The sequence below is a fragment of the Talaromyces rugulosus genome, chromosome I (genome assembly GCF_013368755.1).
Source record: "Talaromyces rugulosus chromosome I, complete sequence".
Lineage (NCBI taxonomy): Eukaryota > Fungi > Ascomycota > Eurotiomycetes > Eurotiales > Trichocomaceae > Talaromyces > Talaromyces rugulosus.
The window spans coordinates 6,767,726-6,782,995 of record NC_049561.1 but is presented as its reverse complement, the minus strand read 5'-3'; the positions used below and the strand labels follow the sequence as shown (position 1 = coordinate 6,782,995).

The 15,270-nt window shown below is 47.4% G+C and overlaps 4 protein-coding genes across 4 annotated transcripts; 3 read left to right on the top strand and 1 right to left on the bottom strand.

Annotated features, from left to right (window-relative positions):
* Positions 1 to 222: 222 nt before the first annotated feature.
* TRUGW13939_02314 (uncharacterized protein) lies at positions 223 to 1,975 on the top strand (the record flags this gene model as incomplete). The annotated part of the gene is made up of 4 exons (XM_035485508.1): positions 223 to 320; positions 366 to 694; positions 748 to 1,209; positions 1,257 to 1,975. 4 exons carry the CDS (start codon positions 223 to 225, stop codon positions 1,973 to 1,975), a joined length of 1,608 nt encoding a protein of 535 aa, XP_035341401.1.
* Positions 1,976 to 2,946: 971 nt separating this feature from the next.
* Positions 2,947 to 4,413, top strand: TRUGW13939_02313 (uncharacterized protein; the record flags this gene model as incomplete). The annotated part of the gene is made up of 2 exons (XM_035485507.1): positions 2,947 to 3,564; positions 3,622 to 4,413. The coding sequence occupies 2 exons, from the start codon at positions 2,947 to 2,949 to the stop codon at positions 4,411 to 4,413; spliced, it is 1,410 nt and encodes a 469-aa protein (XP_035341400.1).
* A 297-nt stretch (positions 4,414 to 4,710) lies between these two features.
* TRUGW13939_02312 (uncharacterized protein) lies at positions 4,711 to 6,380 on the bottom strand (the record flags this gene model as incomplete). The annotated part of the gene is made up of 10 exons (XM_035485506.1): positions 4,711 to 4,750; positions 4,798 to 4,954; positions 5,005 to 5,267; positions 5,340 to 5,477; positions 5,540 to 5,600; positions 5,662 to 5,790; positions 5,846 to 5,864; positions 5,918 to 5,940; positions 5,995 to 6,130; positions 6,213 to 6,380. 10 exons carry the CDS (start codon positions 6,378 to 6,380, stop codon positions 4,711 to 4,713), a joined length of 1,134 nt encoding a protein of 377 aa, XP_035341399.1.
* Positions 6,381 to 7,789: 1,409 nt separating this feature from the next.
* Positions 7,790 to 14,426, top strand: TRUGW13939_02311 (uncharacterized protein; the record flags this gene model as incomplete). Its single annotated transcript, XM_035485505.1, has 9 exons — positions 7,790 to 8,012; positions 8,087 to 8,283; positions 8,339 to 8,634; positions 8,750 to 8,875; positions 8,930 to 9,128; positions 10,166 to 10,202; positions 10,356 to 10,974; positions 11,029 to 11,876; positions 12,358 to 14,426. 9 exons carry the CDS (start codon positions 7,790 to 7,792, stop codon positions 14,424 to 14,426), a joined length of 4,614 nt encoding a protein of 1,537 aa, XP_035341398.1.
* Between the last annotated feature and the right edge of the window lie 844 nt (positions 14,427 to 15,270).

Below are 15,270 nucleotides of genomic sequence, written 5' to 3'. Positions count from 1 at the left end.
TTGCCTGTTCTGGGTTGTTGTGCTCCTGCCTTGTGTGTTGCTCCTTCCGTATGCGGAAACAGGATGTTTGCCGACGCCCTTAATAGTGACTGCTGCCCGGTCCTCCACCATATCCTCTGCACATCTCTTGTTTTATCTACCAAACTGTCGTTCTCGCATAACGTCAACTATCTTGTTACATCTCACTGATACAATCGTTACACTACTTGGCTTGCTTTCACTATGCGCCTGCAGCTCAACAAGCCAGATGATGCTGCAGGGTCGGCTGCGCCAGCCATCATCATCGGCCTGTTTGTCGCCTTTGGGGGTGTTCTTTTTGGGTAAGCTGTTATATAGCAAATTGAATCGCCTCTGACAGCATCTAGATATGACACAGGAACTATCAGCGGCATCCTTGCTATGAAGTACTGGCGCAATCTCTTTTCTACCGGATATGTCAACCCCGTCGATCACCAGCCCGATGTCACTTCGGATCAGTCGTCCATGATTGTGTCGTTATTGTCTGCTGGGACATTCTTCGGAGCATTAGCTTCATCGTCGGCGGCGGACTACTTTGGTCGACGTATTGCCATGATTATTTATTCCGTCGTCTTTTGTTTTGGGGTTGTATTGCAGGTAGTAGCAACGGCAATTCCGCTGTTTGTTGCAGGCCGTTTTTTCGCGGGGTTTGGAGTGGGTTTGCTATCAGCTACGAGTGAGTGAAATCGGTTCTCTGATCCCTATGGAAATGGAAGCTGATTCTTGTAGTTCCGTTGTACCAATCCGAGACAGCCCCAAAGTGGATTCGCGGAACAATCGTGGGATCATATCAGCTTGCAATCACAATCGGCCTGCTTCTCGCCGCTATTGTTAATAATGCAACCAAGAACCGCGACGACACCGGCTCGTACCGTATCCCAGTCGCTGTTCAGTTTGCCTGGGCGCTGATTCTGATCGTCGGAATGCTGGTTCTGCCAGAAACACCTCGATTCCTCATCAAGAAGAACCGCATGGAAGAAGCAACCAAGGCGTTGGCTCGCCTGCGCAGACTTCCCGTTGATGATCCGGCTTTGACAGCAGAGCTGGTCGAAATCCGGGCCAATCATGAGTACGAGTTATCCATGGGCAAAGCTTCGTATCTCGAGATCGTACGTGGCTCTTTGGGGAAACGTCTCGCCACTGGCTGTGCACTTCAAGCTCTACAGCAGCTTTCGGGGGTCAATTTTATTTGTAAGAATACATGTTGCTATTCCAGAGATGATGGCTAATGGTTACAGTCTACTACGGAACGTCTTTCTTCCAGAACTCGGGCATCCAGAATTCGTTCGTGATTACTCTTATTACAAGCATTGTTAACGTACTGTCGACTCTGCCCGGCCTATACATGGTTGAGAAATGGGGCCGTCGCCCACTCCTTCTCTTCGGAGCTGTTGGCATGTGCGCGAGCCAACTGATTGTGGCCATTGTTGGCACAGCCACGTCTTCAATGGTTGCCAACAAGGTGCTTATTGCATTCGTTTGCATATACATATTCTTCTTTGCTAGCTCCTGGGGTCCCGTGTCGTGGGTTGTGACGGGCGAACTGTACCCGTTGAAGGCACGTGCTAAATGTCTGTCAATCACTACCGCAACCAACTGGCTGCTCAACTGGGCCATTGCTTACGCAACGCCGTACATGGTCAACAGCGGTTCCGGGAATGCCGACCTGGGCTCCAAGGTTTTCTTCATTTGGGGTGGCTTTTGCGCCGTATGCTGCGTCTTTGTATACTTTTACATTTATGAGACCAAGGGTCTCACGCTAGAGCAGGTGGACGAGCTATACGCCAAGGTGCCAGTGGCCTGGAAATCGGCCAGTTTTGTGCCGTCGGTGAACTACTTGGAAGTCCAAGACGTGAAGGGAGAGCGCAGCTTGTCGGGGACCCTAACCGATCTTGAGATTGGGGCCCAGGAGAAGCGCGACGAGTTTGCCGACCACGTGGAGCGAACGGCTGTCTAACGTTTACATTCGTTGATTACTCTATACATGTTGTGCTGTAGATATTCACTCATTGACATTGTTGATTTGTCTGCATTGATCTTTATTGCGCTGTTACTTGCTGTTTTAGTGATTCAATAATCCATACATTCGTTCTGTTACCATGTTTCAAAGTCCAATTCAACACTAATATGCTTTTATCCCGGACAAAGGCCCCCGCTCCCAACATAATCTTAGAATTCCCAATTTGGAAGGTAATATTAACGAAGAGGGGTAGCCAATGCATCGAAGAGTCTAGTCTTGTCTTGTCTTCTAGTCTCGATGGCTGTCGGGGAGATGACGTGCCGGAAGCGCTGCCGAGCAGACAGATATACGTGCATGGAATGTAACAAGTACATAACTGTCGGAAATAGCCGCGGTCTCCCACGGTTGCGATTGATTACTGAGTCGCCAGGATTAAATTAGTATTAAATATATCTGCGTTGTTTGCGGTTCGATAATACTAATATTATTATTACTATTGTTGTGTGGGGCTCCAAGTGTAAATAGAGTACAGCCAATCACGCGCCCAGCCCTGACCACGCTGATCAGGATTAATCTTAACTCCGCTGCAACTGGCCAATAACCTCTTAGTTATTCTGTTGTTGTTTTTTGTTGTACCAGTGGGACGAATCACGGCAGAGACAAAAGTAATCGACTAATGCGGGCACGTGTTGCGATGTGCGCGTTGGCAGTGGATGACCGTTGGTTGCGCGCCCAATTGTAATTTCTTTTTTTCTCGCTTGTTTCCAACAATGTTGACTGTCTTTATTATTTTGTTTTCTTATCATACAATCCGCAATCGGAGCTTGCACGTGGGTGTTGCTTCCGGACGGTGCTGAGCTGTGGAAGCTACTATATAAGGCAAAGCTCAATGCGACCTGAAAACAATTTTTTTTAAATCCCTGACAAGTACCCAAAAAAAAAACTCCCAAAGACGCTTGTTTGTCGCAATGAAGTCGAACATTGCAGTTGCTGCTGGCCTTTTGGCCTCTTCTGCGCTGGCCACGCCTGCACCCGCGCAGTCAAACTGGAGCGCGGACCAGGACAAGATCAACAAAAAAGTTGATGCGCCGTTTGGCTACAAGGCTGGCTCGGACAAGTCAATTGCCAATCTGAAAAGCAAAGTGAAAAACGTCGTCTGGATCCTGCTCGAGAACCGCTCGTACGACAACATTCTCGGTGGCATTAGGCACCCTGGTCTCGACAACCCGATCAACAATGGCGAGTACTGCATTCCGCAGAATCTCAGCGAGCCCAATGGCAAGAAGTGGTGCACCAACAGCAAAGATTTTGACTCGGTGCTGAATGATCCTGATCACTCGGTTACCGGCAACAATCTCGAGTTCTTTGGCCAGTTTGCGCCCGATAATGCCGATGTGGCCAGCGGCAAGGTCAAGACCACCAACCGCGGTTTCGTCGATAAGCAACTGCTTGGATACCCGGACATCACTCCTGAGACTGCTGCGAAGCAGGTCATGAACTACTACAGTGAGGAGGAAGTGCCGGTTCTGAAGAACTTGGTTGAGGAGTTTATCACCTTCAACTACTGGTTCTCCTGCATTCCCGGAGTGCGTTCTTTTTTTTTTTATGTCTCTTCTTTCATACAGCTAGCTAACCCCTCTCAGCCCACCAACCCTAACCGTCTCTGCGCCACCGCTGGAACCTCAGACGGCCACGGTAAAAACGACAACGACTTTGACGTCTCAGCCATTGACATCCCCAGCATCTTCGAAGTCGCCTCGAGCAAGAACATCTCCTGGCTCAACTACGACGGCACCAACGGCGCATTCCTTCCAGACAGTCTGTTCTTCAACTGGACCGCGTCCAATGCAAATGACAGCGTCGTGCCCATTGAGAACTTCTTCCAGGACGCCTACCTCGGCCAACTCCCTCAACTCTCGTACCTGAACCCGTCATGCTGCGGCGCAAACACCAACTCCATGCACCCCAACGGCAACGTCTCGTACGGCGAGATCTTTGTCAAGCAAATCTACGAAGCCCTGCGCAATGGCCCCCAGTGGGAGGATTCGCTGCTTCTGCTGACCTACGACGAGACTGGTGGATTCTTTGACCATGTGCCTGCACCCGCTGCCGTGAGGCCCGATAACAAGACATACACCGAGACTGCCGTTGATGGATCCGAGTATACGCTGTATTTTGATAGGTTGGGAGGTCGTATGCCGACGTTTTTGATTTCGCCGTATACCCCCGAGGGTCATGTTGAGAATTATGGCGTTAATCCGGCTACGGGCGAACATGAGCCGTATAGTGCTACCTCTGTGCTCAAGACGTTGGGCTATCTCTGGGATCTTGAGGATTTGACGCCCCGTGTGTCCAACTCGCCTTCGTTTGACCACTTGATCGGTCCCGTGCCGCGCTGGAAGGTCAACCAGCTGTCTGTGCCCAAGACTTTTTAGTCTAAGGTATCCAGCCAGCACTCAATGATGGTGGTGAATAAAAAGGTAAAAAAAATATGTGTTGATTATAGAAATATAACTGCCTGTTCAATTAATTATGAAATTTGAGTCATGAATACATGTAAATGAAATATGACAACTCTCCAACTCCGCGCGTTGTTCATATATACTCAATAAATGGATATATCGCTGTTTCAGAACCAATACACATAAACGCACCAAAATTAGACATTGAAGATCGCTGTATAGGAGACACATACTATGACCGCAACATCATTGAATCCTTATACACATCCTTCAAGCAGATGACTCTGGCCTGCGACCCCATACCACATATCTAGACTTGTTAACTAGAGTCCAATTAGCGATTCAAAGACGACTTACATAGGAAAATAACAGTGTATTTTGGGATCTTTAAACTCGTTCCGCACATCCACCAGAAACACCTCGACTTCTTCTGCTGTCCAATGAAGACCCCGAGTGAGGAGGGCCATGCTTATGCCAGACAGTGAATAGCCGATGTTTTGAAGCACCCAGCGACCTATATCAAGTTTTAGCTTGTGGAGATAGACAGAAAGAAACAGTACACACCCAATTCTTTCAGTTTCTGGTCTCTGGGCCAGTGATTCGTTGGCCACGGGTATTGCGTTTCAACCACATCGACGAACCCCGCATCGATCATCTGCTGTTTATAAAATGAAGCGCTATTGGCATATCTGCCCAGGTTCTTAGCCGAAAGCATTATGACTTCGCTCCATTTCTTCAACGCCGAGTCTTCGGGGAAAGAGTTGTCGTCGGAGCGTCCGGGGGGGGATATGTCAACTAATTCCATGTATCCACCGGATGTCAGGTTGCTAAACGACGAAGCCGGTCTCAGTTTGCTTGATACTTTTCAGATTTATCTCACGTAAAGGAAACAGACATACGCAAAAGCTTGATCGAAAAACTTGGGCCAGTTGGCAATGGACCCCGTCATCATCCGACTGTGTATAAAGTCGAAGTTCTGGGAAAACATCCATTGTTCTTCTATATCGTCGATGAGAAACGATAGATTCGGCGGTACTCTTGAACAATCACGACAGTGAGTAGGTAGGCACACCGGAACTGCACTACTTTGTAAACCTACAAACACGGTTGATTCGCTCCTAAGTCTACCCCTAGCACAGTAGACTCGGGATGGGCATCAGCTGTTCATCTTGCTAGTCAGCTGAAAAATACTTCGATATCGATGTCGACCAGAATGTTTACCAAAATCAACGGCCCAGATACCAGTGCCCGCTCCAACGTCCAACACATTGTGCATCGTCTTGTGTTTGTCCACTGGCGAATTGTATAAGTGTCCGTCGAAAGTGAGTAAGAAGATATGGTGCTGCAAGTCTTTTCCTTGTCAGTGTCGTCAAACGCCCTATGAAAAAAAAAGTAATCCAATTACCTAGCCGCTCGTTCTCTTCCTATCTCGATCTTAGCGATGGCTCGATTCGACATGAGACAATACGACACTCACCTCATCGGCTGGCAAGACATAGTCTAAGATAGTTAGAAACACGTCTGTTCCGTCAAACTGTTCCATGTTCTACTTACTGCCGTCATTGAATCCATGGTAAAGCCTTCCGTTCTCCCGATGTGGCATCATCAAACTGGACCGCAGCGACATTGTCGAACTTGCCCAATCCCCAGGGTCAAGCGCCGAATCTGCGTCTCCCACATCTTCCGGTGCCTAGATCGTTCAACCGAGTCCGGTTAATCTCCAGTTTCAATTGTCCAAGACCAAGCTGATGTAAAATAAAACCGGAACACACTTCAGGTTCAATTGTCCCATAGACGTTCGGGCGGTGTTGGTCCGTCCCTGTTTGATCGGGCTGTGATGGCGATGCGTCCGGGCTGGCGCGGCTGCCCACGGCCGATTGGGATTTGGAGGTCTCACCCTCGGAGGTGGGTTGAACTGCTTTCACGGACTGTGCGCTCATGGTGATTCCCTCGCAAGACGGTGGCCACCCAAACTGGCACGAGTCGGATAGATGCTAGGTCAGGGCAGCGACGCTTCAATAGTCCGTACTGTCGACAAAGGCATACATAGTATTGCCTCTGGCGATATTACTGATGAGAGCTGGGCAGGATGAAGAGAATGAAGACACGACGGCAAGTCGACTAGAAGGAATAACGACCGCGGCAGTATCACTATCACACTGCCCTGTATCAACCAATGACACACCAGGCTCGGTCGGGTAGCAAAGTGATAAGGCCAACAAAGGCGAATTTGGCGGACTTCTCTACCCTCTAGTTAATCGTATGTTGTGGGATCAGCCATTACTAGTAGGGGTTGTTACAAGGAAGAACAGGCATGCTAATCCGTCGTAAGGATTCAAGGGTGGAGTGAGGAAAGAGCGCCGGCCACCGCGGGTCGCGGGCCGGCAGCCCCAAATCGCGGCCCGCTGCCGGGTCCCGCCTGCCTTATCCATCCATCACTAACAAAGTTTATCTATAGCTAAACAACATGCACTCTGTACGGAGGTGCGCGTCAAAAGTTTTGCCAGTGGAGACACCTGCTAGAGAGCCCTAGTGTGTAAATTAATATTTTAGCTTAGTATGAATATGTCTAGTCAATTTACTAGTAAATAAAGACCCATTAAAATATCTAAATTAAGTATAGAAACTAGGCTATTAGATAGTTTATTGGATAGCTATGATATACATATAGTTACTACAGAAACAGCATGTAATTTCATGTATTTGAAAAAGAAATTAATATTTAGTGTATACACTAATGATGTCTCCACTGACAACATTTTTGACGCGCACCTCCGTACAATGTTCTACAAACACCTGCTACGCTTGAAATTCTGCAACGCTCGTCGATCCTTGTGCCCACTACCAACGCTCCACCCTGCATCTACATTTAGACAAGATAAATCAACTCAAATTCCGACTGGCCGGCCCCGCTAGCTGCAAGGCGCGTCGTGCAAGCCGTTTTCGGCCAGTCGGAACCCTCCTAGGCTCGTGTTACTACTAAACCCTCGCTTATCCAACATGCATGTTGTGCTAGGAGATTTACCTGATCCTGTATGGTCTCCATTTACTATGAGAACTGAGGATGATTGGCCGACCCCAACAGGGTTTATCGGATTCTCATCCGGAAACCCTCACCCGTATCCGGAGAATCTTGCGGAGAAGGCACCCTTTGTTCGCCGATCTTCTGCGCCGCTAGTTAACGTCCGCTCGCTGTAGAAAATGGTCCATCATACCATGGTTCTGCCAAGCCCGGTGCGGCTGAGGCGTGCACATGCAGCATCACTCCCAATGTCTCGACGACGAGGACCCAACTTCAACAGAAAACCGTACACACCCCTGCAGCAAAATCAGTTATTATACAGAAACAATGACTCTTTCTAACGCATTGGAGTTACTGCGAGGGGATGCAGCGTTTTCTATCTTCTTCAGTGTGCTTTTCTCCTACATTGTCGGAAGCACTTTCTATAATTGGTATCGCCTGCGTCATATCAAAGGGCCATGGCTGGCTAGTGTATCCAAGTCTTGGTTAATTTGGCGCACTCTTGCTGGCAACTTTCATCAAGATTTTAGTGATGTCTGTGAAAAGTATGGTATTTCCAGCTCATGAAAAATTGGCACCAATTCATGCACGTCTTTCTATTCCAACCGCCAATAACTTGCACAGGCCGCCTTGCACGAATTGGCCCTTACCACCTGCTCACAAGTGACCCGGATGTCATGCGCAGGATGCTAGGCGTACGTTCTAGGTACCGACGCTCAGAATGGTACACTGGAATGCGCTTTGAGCCCCCGAAGGATACTGTCGAGTCGCAAAAGGATGAAGGAAAACATAGTGACCTGAGGTCCAAAATGGCTGCCGGCGTAAGCCACTCATATTCCTACAGAACAATAATTGCTCAACACTGACCTCTCACAGTATTCCGGGAGCGAAGTTGACAGACTTGAAGAGCGGGTCGACGAGACCGTCGAGTCACTCATTCGACTTCTTGAGAGATACATCCGCGAGGACTTCCAATATAAGCCCCTTGATTTCGGAGGCACGGCCCAATATTTCACTTTGGATGTCATCTCAGCTATAGCTCACGGAAAGCCGTTTGTATATCTAGACGCAGACACCGATTTGTATGACTACATCAAACTAACCGAAAAGGCTATGCCTGCTTTTATGGTCATTGCCATCTTACCTTGGCTCATGTCACTGTCGAATGGAGGGTATTCAAAGCACTCTTGCCCTCAGACAAGGATCCTATCGGATTTGGCAAGATCATGGGGTAAAGGCATCACTGTCCCCCGGCATATTTTCAAAACGCTAATGGTATCCATATAGTATCACAAAAGAAGTTGTTGACGCACGGTTTAAACTAGATCCAAAGCACGGCCGAGACATGCTCGATTCTTTCATTAGACATGGTCTCACACAATCCGAGGCTATCTCAGAAGGTATCCTTCAGATGTAAACCGCCTTTCCCCCACGTTAAACATTACCAGTCACTTGATCAAACCCCAGAATTGCCGGATCTGATACCACCGCCACAGCCATTCGAGTCACTCTACTCTACTTGATCACCACACCAAGGATACTGGAAAAGTTTCGTGCCGAATACACAGCCGCCAAAGTCTCATCACCTATTCGTGATTCTGAGGCGAGGAATCTACCATATCTCCAAGCCATCATTAAAGAAGGCCTTCGCATCTGGCCGCCAGTTGTAGGCCTTATGTCGAAGGAAGTTCCCCCCGAAGGCGACACTATTGACGGACAATTCATCCCGGGAGGCACAAACATTGGCTACTGCGCATTCGGAATCTTTCGATCGAAACAACTATGGGGCAACGATGCAGACATTTTCCGCCCGGAGCGATGGCTTGACAGCTCTCCTGATCGCTTGAAGAAATGAAACATAATTTGGAAGTAGTCTTTGCCTATGGCCGATTTAAATGCCTCGGGCGGGATGTTGCTCAGATGGAACTGAACAAGATTTTTGTCGAGGTGCGTTTCCCTTTTCTTTTCTTTTTTTTTTTTTTTTTTTGCTGGAATCGAGCCGGAACTGATAGACGAGCAGCTTCTCCGGCGATTTGATCTTTCCATTGTGAACCCTGCGAAACCGTGGAATTCATGGTGCGCTGGTGTTTTCATGCAGTCAGAGATGCACCTGACAGTTTCCCGACGCGAGCAGTCTTGAAAATCCATCCAGCTAATCAGGAAATTTCGTGTCATTGAATGACGAGCCCTTTTATGTTTTTTAAATGTTTTTCTTGTCTGTCGTTTAGCAAGGAGGGGAGACATTTGATGCTCTGTGTATTGTTGATTGTTGATGCTTGGATATAGACTAAATTGAGGTGAAAAAAATACCACTCGCTATTTCTTTCAAAGCGATATTACTTCGAGCACAGCTACGGATGTTCGCTTTGGAAATAATCCGAAGCTTTTGGGGTAGAACTAGAGCTGAATGAGAGCTCACCCAGTTCGATATAACATTTACATGTAGTAGAAAAACATAATAATCTGACAAGCTTGATGCAGTAAATTATGAATTGGTACTATTATTTAGAGGTTCCAGATGTCAATATCGAGACCATTAACGCAATCGAGACAAGCTTTGCCCCCACAGCAACTAGCTCGTGTTAGCCTCAAGGTCTAGATACGTATGCTCATTGCCCACTTTATACATGATGTAGTATTAATTGCAATTTACACAATAGAACCCAAAGATTGTGATAATTTAAATAATGTGCCATTATATAGACACGGAACTACGAGAGAGAAATTGTTGAAATTGCGAGTCTGTTGACTAGGAAATATTTACGTAAATGTCTACGCTCTCGGACGATCTGCATCGATTGCTAATTCTGTTTTAGACCCCACGAGACACCAATTAACCTTTATGGAGTAGCTTCAAATGTTATTTATTGGCACGACTGGACTTAAAACTAAGCCCTTTTCCCTTCTCGATTGTTCGACAGACAAAATTGGTTCAATATAAACTCGTGGCATATCACACATCACTCGACCGAGATGGCCTATAAAAGTATATCACTGTTACTGGCAGCATCAACGGCAGCACAGGCTCAGGATACTTCATTGTACATTCCTTACTATGGAACGAGTGCGAATGGATTCACTGCGCCACCACGAGGATGGAATAGTTTCGGCCTACAGGCACTTGACGGCGGATTCGCACCGACTCAGGACAGCATCCAGGCACAATGCCAGAATCTAAATGTCTCCGCCGGGTACACTCTGTGCAGTATCGATTCCGGATGGTCCGGCAATGGAGGTGATCCTTATGGGCGTCTCGTTCCAGACACTTCTACATTCCCCAATCTTACTGCACTCGCAGATGAGTTGCATTCAAATGGCATCCAATTGGGAGTTTATATTCTACCGGGGGCGTTATCTGGCGACGCGGATGTCACTGTCCAAGGAACGGATATTCAGCTCGGTTCGCTATTTGATAACTCTCAGCCGAGCTATAATTTGCGACAGACGTTTGATTTTAGCAAGGACGGTGTCCAACAGTGGCACGATTCGGTTATTAATAATTTTGCGGAGATGTAAGTTATCATCACTGTTACTCTAGTGTGAAGTTAACATAATTATTCAAACAGGGGAATCGATTATATCAAACTCGATTACATGACTCCTGGTAGTCCTGACCCAGGCGAGGATCTACCAGCCAACAACTCTCTAGTAGCCATTGCCTACCACAACGCCATTCAAAAATCAGGTGCACAGATTCGACTGGATCTGTCGTGGGCCCTTGATCGCAACTCTGCGACAGACTGGTATATTTGGCGGGGCAGCGCCGACGGATTGCGACTGGACCAAGACATTAACAACTCCGGACAGTCGACTCTTGTATCCTTTGGCACAGTGCAGCGCGCAATTGAGAACTACCGAATTTACATCAACCAACAAGTCGAAGATTCAACCAGACAGGGAATCCCCATCATGGTCCGCCCGGACATGGACAATATGTACACTGGTAACGGTCAGGATCTCGGAGGTCTCGCTGATGTTGAACGTTATACCGTTGCCATTCACTGGGTTGGAGCTGGTGCAAATCTCATTACCGGATCTAACTTGAGCCAGATTGATACGCTGGGTCAGGAACTCCTATACGACTCGGAATTGATGTCCATCGCGGACTTCACCACCCAGTACCCAATGCAGCCAAAGAACCCACTAGGAGCAGATACCCCGGGAGCACAGGCATCTGAACAGCTTCAAGCATGGATTGCAGGCCCGGACTCGAATAATGAGAATGTCGTAGTCGTCCTGGCGAACTACGGTCCAGACCAGGGCAGCGGCGGCTTCGGGTCAAGCTCTGATGGAACTCAGCTGGTTAACGTCACCCTGTCACTCTTAGGCATCGCAGATGGTCAACCTAACGGGGCTGCGGGGTGGAATGTGCGTCGAGTCCTGGGAGGAGGAGGAGCTGGAGGTCCAGACCATAGTGACATAGGCGTCGCCACTTCATTTCTGGCATCAAACCTAGGGCCGGGAGAGAGCGTGCTGTACTATCTGAAGGCAACATCATAGATTAGTGGAGAGAGGAACGAAAGGATGAATTTATTTGCTCTTGGTCGATAAATCAATACTAAACCGAGTCCATTTCTGGCCAGTAAAGTGTCCGGAACTACTAAAATGTAGGGCACGCAGAGTGGGTCTCCTATTCTCTGATTGGCCACAATGGCCATGCGGCTAATCTCCGCCTAAATACGTCAGCGGGGATCACGTGCACAGTCAATAAGATTAAAGGGCTTCACATGCTTCTCTATTCTCAACACCGTCGGTCTTTTTCTCGTACAGGCCGTCTAATTTATATTTCTCGGTCTCTCATTTGCCGCGTGGCGTTCTCCTCAATCACGTTTTTTTTTTTTTTTGGCGATTATCCAGGAATGGCGTCATAGTTCATCCGTTTTTCTAGCGTTAAGCCATGTCCTCAGGATCGAAGCAAAATGCACCTTTCTCAGGCCGAATGCGGCCTTCTGTTGCTATAGAATTCGCCGAACAGTCTCAGAGGCTTGCACTTGCTACACAGGGACACAGGGACAAACAAGAAAATGGAGCAATTGCCGCACGCTTCGTCACCCCGCACGATGCGGTTATCGAGACAGAACGTGGAGAACGCCTGCCTGCAGTTCCGTCAGAGGAAGCCGAGAGGCTGAATTGGCTTAGAGATGAAGCCATTTCAGGGGATCCCCACGACGATCTAGAACACTCCGAATCACGACAGTCTCGGCAGCAGGAAATTCCAGTGGAAAGACAGCCGGAGTCGGTTCCGTTGCATAAATACAGGCAAAGGCAGACTGGCCCTCTCAATACTGTGAACCCTCCTGCATATACGCATCCTTTATTCCCTCCGTTGCCGCTATATGGACCTCCGTCGTTACTGCGCACTTTTCAATGCCAGACTTTCCGTGCCATCTCGTTCTGCCTCTCGCTATCGTTTCTTGGCATTATTGTGGTGGGCTCGTGTTTAAGCGGAATTGGTATCGGCGTTAGGAAAATTTGGCTACGGGTATGCGGTATTAATTTGACTAAACGCCGACCATTTTACAAAGAAGAAATAGCAAGAAAGAAGGCAAGGCGGAAGATGGCAATTAGATGGAAACGCGCGCAATGGAAGTTGAATGATAAGAGAGAAACAGCTGCCTCAGAAGTAGAATACGACGAGGATATTGAGGGCAACATTCAGGACACGGAATTTCCACCTTTGGAAGGAGGAGACGATCCGATCGTTTGTGATATTGGCTACTACGCGAGAAGGGTTGGACTAGACTGTGAGATGTTCCATGTCCAGACTGAAGACGGATTCATCCTTGAACTCTGGCACATTTATAACCCGCATGAATATTCGCCTCTATCTGAAGCCGAGCGAGACCATCGAGAACCTGATGTATTCTACGACCGAAAGACAAAGGATCATTCTACGTCAAATCGTCGCTATCCTGTTTTACTCATTCATGGGTTGCTTCAAAGCGCAGGCGCTTATTGCACCAATGATGACGATAGTCTGGCATTTTATTTGTGCAAGGCTGGCTATGATGTCTGGTTGGGAAACAACAGATGCGGGTTCAGACCGAAGCACAATGCTCTTACGTACAATGACCCGCGAATGTGGTGCTGGAACATTCGACACATGGGTACACTAGACCTCCCAGCTTTTGTGTCACGAATTCTTTATGAAACTGGATTTGAGACCCTAGGCCTGATCTGCCACAGCCAAGGTACCACCGAGGCAATGGTTGCGCTCGCACAAGACCAACGACCAGAGCTGGGTGAGCGCATATCTGTGTTTTGTGGTCTTGCCCCAGCTGCTTATGCGGGACCATTGATTAAGAAGATGTACTTTCGCTTCGTGAGGCAGATTTCTCCAGCTGTTTTTCGACTTATCTTCGGCATTCATGCCTTTATCCCGCTCATGATGACCATGCGCAAAATTATTCCACCGCGGATTTATGGTGTTTTGAGCTATCGGATTTTTGCCTTTCTCTTCGAATGGACAGATGCACGCTGGGACCGTGATCTCCGTAACCGTATGTTCCAATTCGCACCCGTCTATGTCAGTGCCGAAAGCATGCGGTGGTGGCTCGGCTGCGATGGGTTCGCAGTACAAAAATGCATCTTGGCCACTAAAGAACAAGTCTTGCGCGAGGAGGAAGAAGACCGTGCTTATGAAAGTGGCTGTCTTTCCAGTTCCGACGACACTGGTGGCAATCGTAGTCTCAATGCCTGGTATGGACCAAAAACACCGCCATTCGCACTTTGGATTGCCGGGTCCGATGATCTGGTTGATGGAGCGAAGCTGTTGCGCAGATTGCAGAATGGGCGTGAGCCTTATGTAAATTTAGTGCATCATAAGATCATTGAAGGGTATGAGCATTTAGATGTCATCTGGGCGATGGATATGATTGAACAGGTAGGCCGCGAAGTCGCGCAAGTAGTGTGGCAGACGGTTCCATCGGATGCGAAAGTTGCCTGTCGGGCTCCGAGGATTTGAAGTAAAAAAATTTTGAAGAAATCTCTTCTTCTATATATATGTATATGTTTTGTTGGCCGAATACATGTAAAACTAACATCGTGATCAATTGCAATGTAAAGCATTTGGAAATAATTGATCTTAGGTAGCAACAATATTTAACATTGTTCAATGTTTCTACGCAAAATTTCTTCAATATTGAAGTGTTATCAGTATTGACATTCAATATAAATGGCATTGCTACCCTTACTGGGTAGCAGATGCCATTACTTCGTATATTAGTGAAAAACGCAACAGCAGCATACCTATCTACGACAACACGCAACGGGTCCAACATGTCATAATTTAATCTCATTTAGATCTACATCACCTACATCGACGCCTTGCACTTGGCTTCTGGCGATATCTTCAGCCCGGCGCTCCAGAATTTGGAAGACACGTTGTCGTTCAGACGTGAGGAGACATTGCCTTCTGGTTTTTTTTTTTTTTTTTTTTTTTTTTTTTTTTTGCTCTCTATCTTAGTAAAAGAACGGGACCGCCTTCATAAAACTAAATTGTCTCTATTTTCATTTTCTATACACAGACCGTATTCCCCTCCCACCATTTGAAAGAAACATGAACCGCGGTTACGTACAAAATAGCCATTGGCTGCATATTGATCTGTCTATATACTCTTATACCGATTAAAAGCTCGATTTCAATACTTTGGTTAGTTCAAAATAGTCGTATGTTTACCGTGACTTGGAGATAATGGGTTTGCTGCACAATCACGTAATCCATATTCTGAGAAGTTGTCTAAATTCATACGAAAATAAACTATACATGTAGAGAAGGATAATCGGTTGTGGGTAGGTGTGTTTAATCC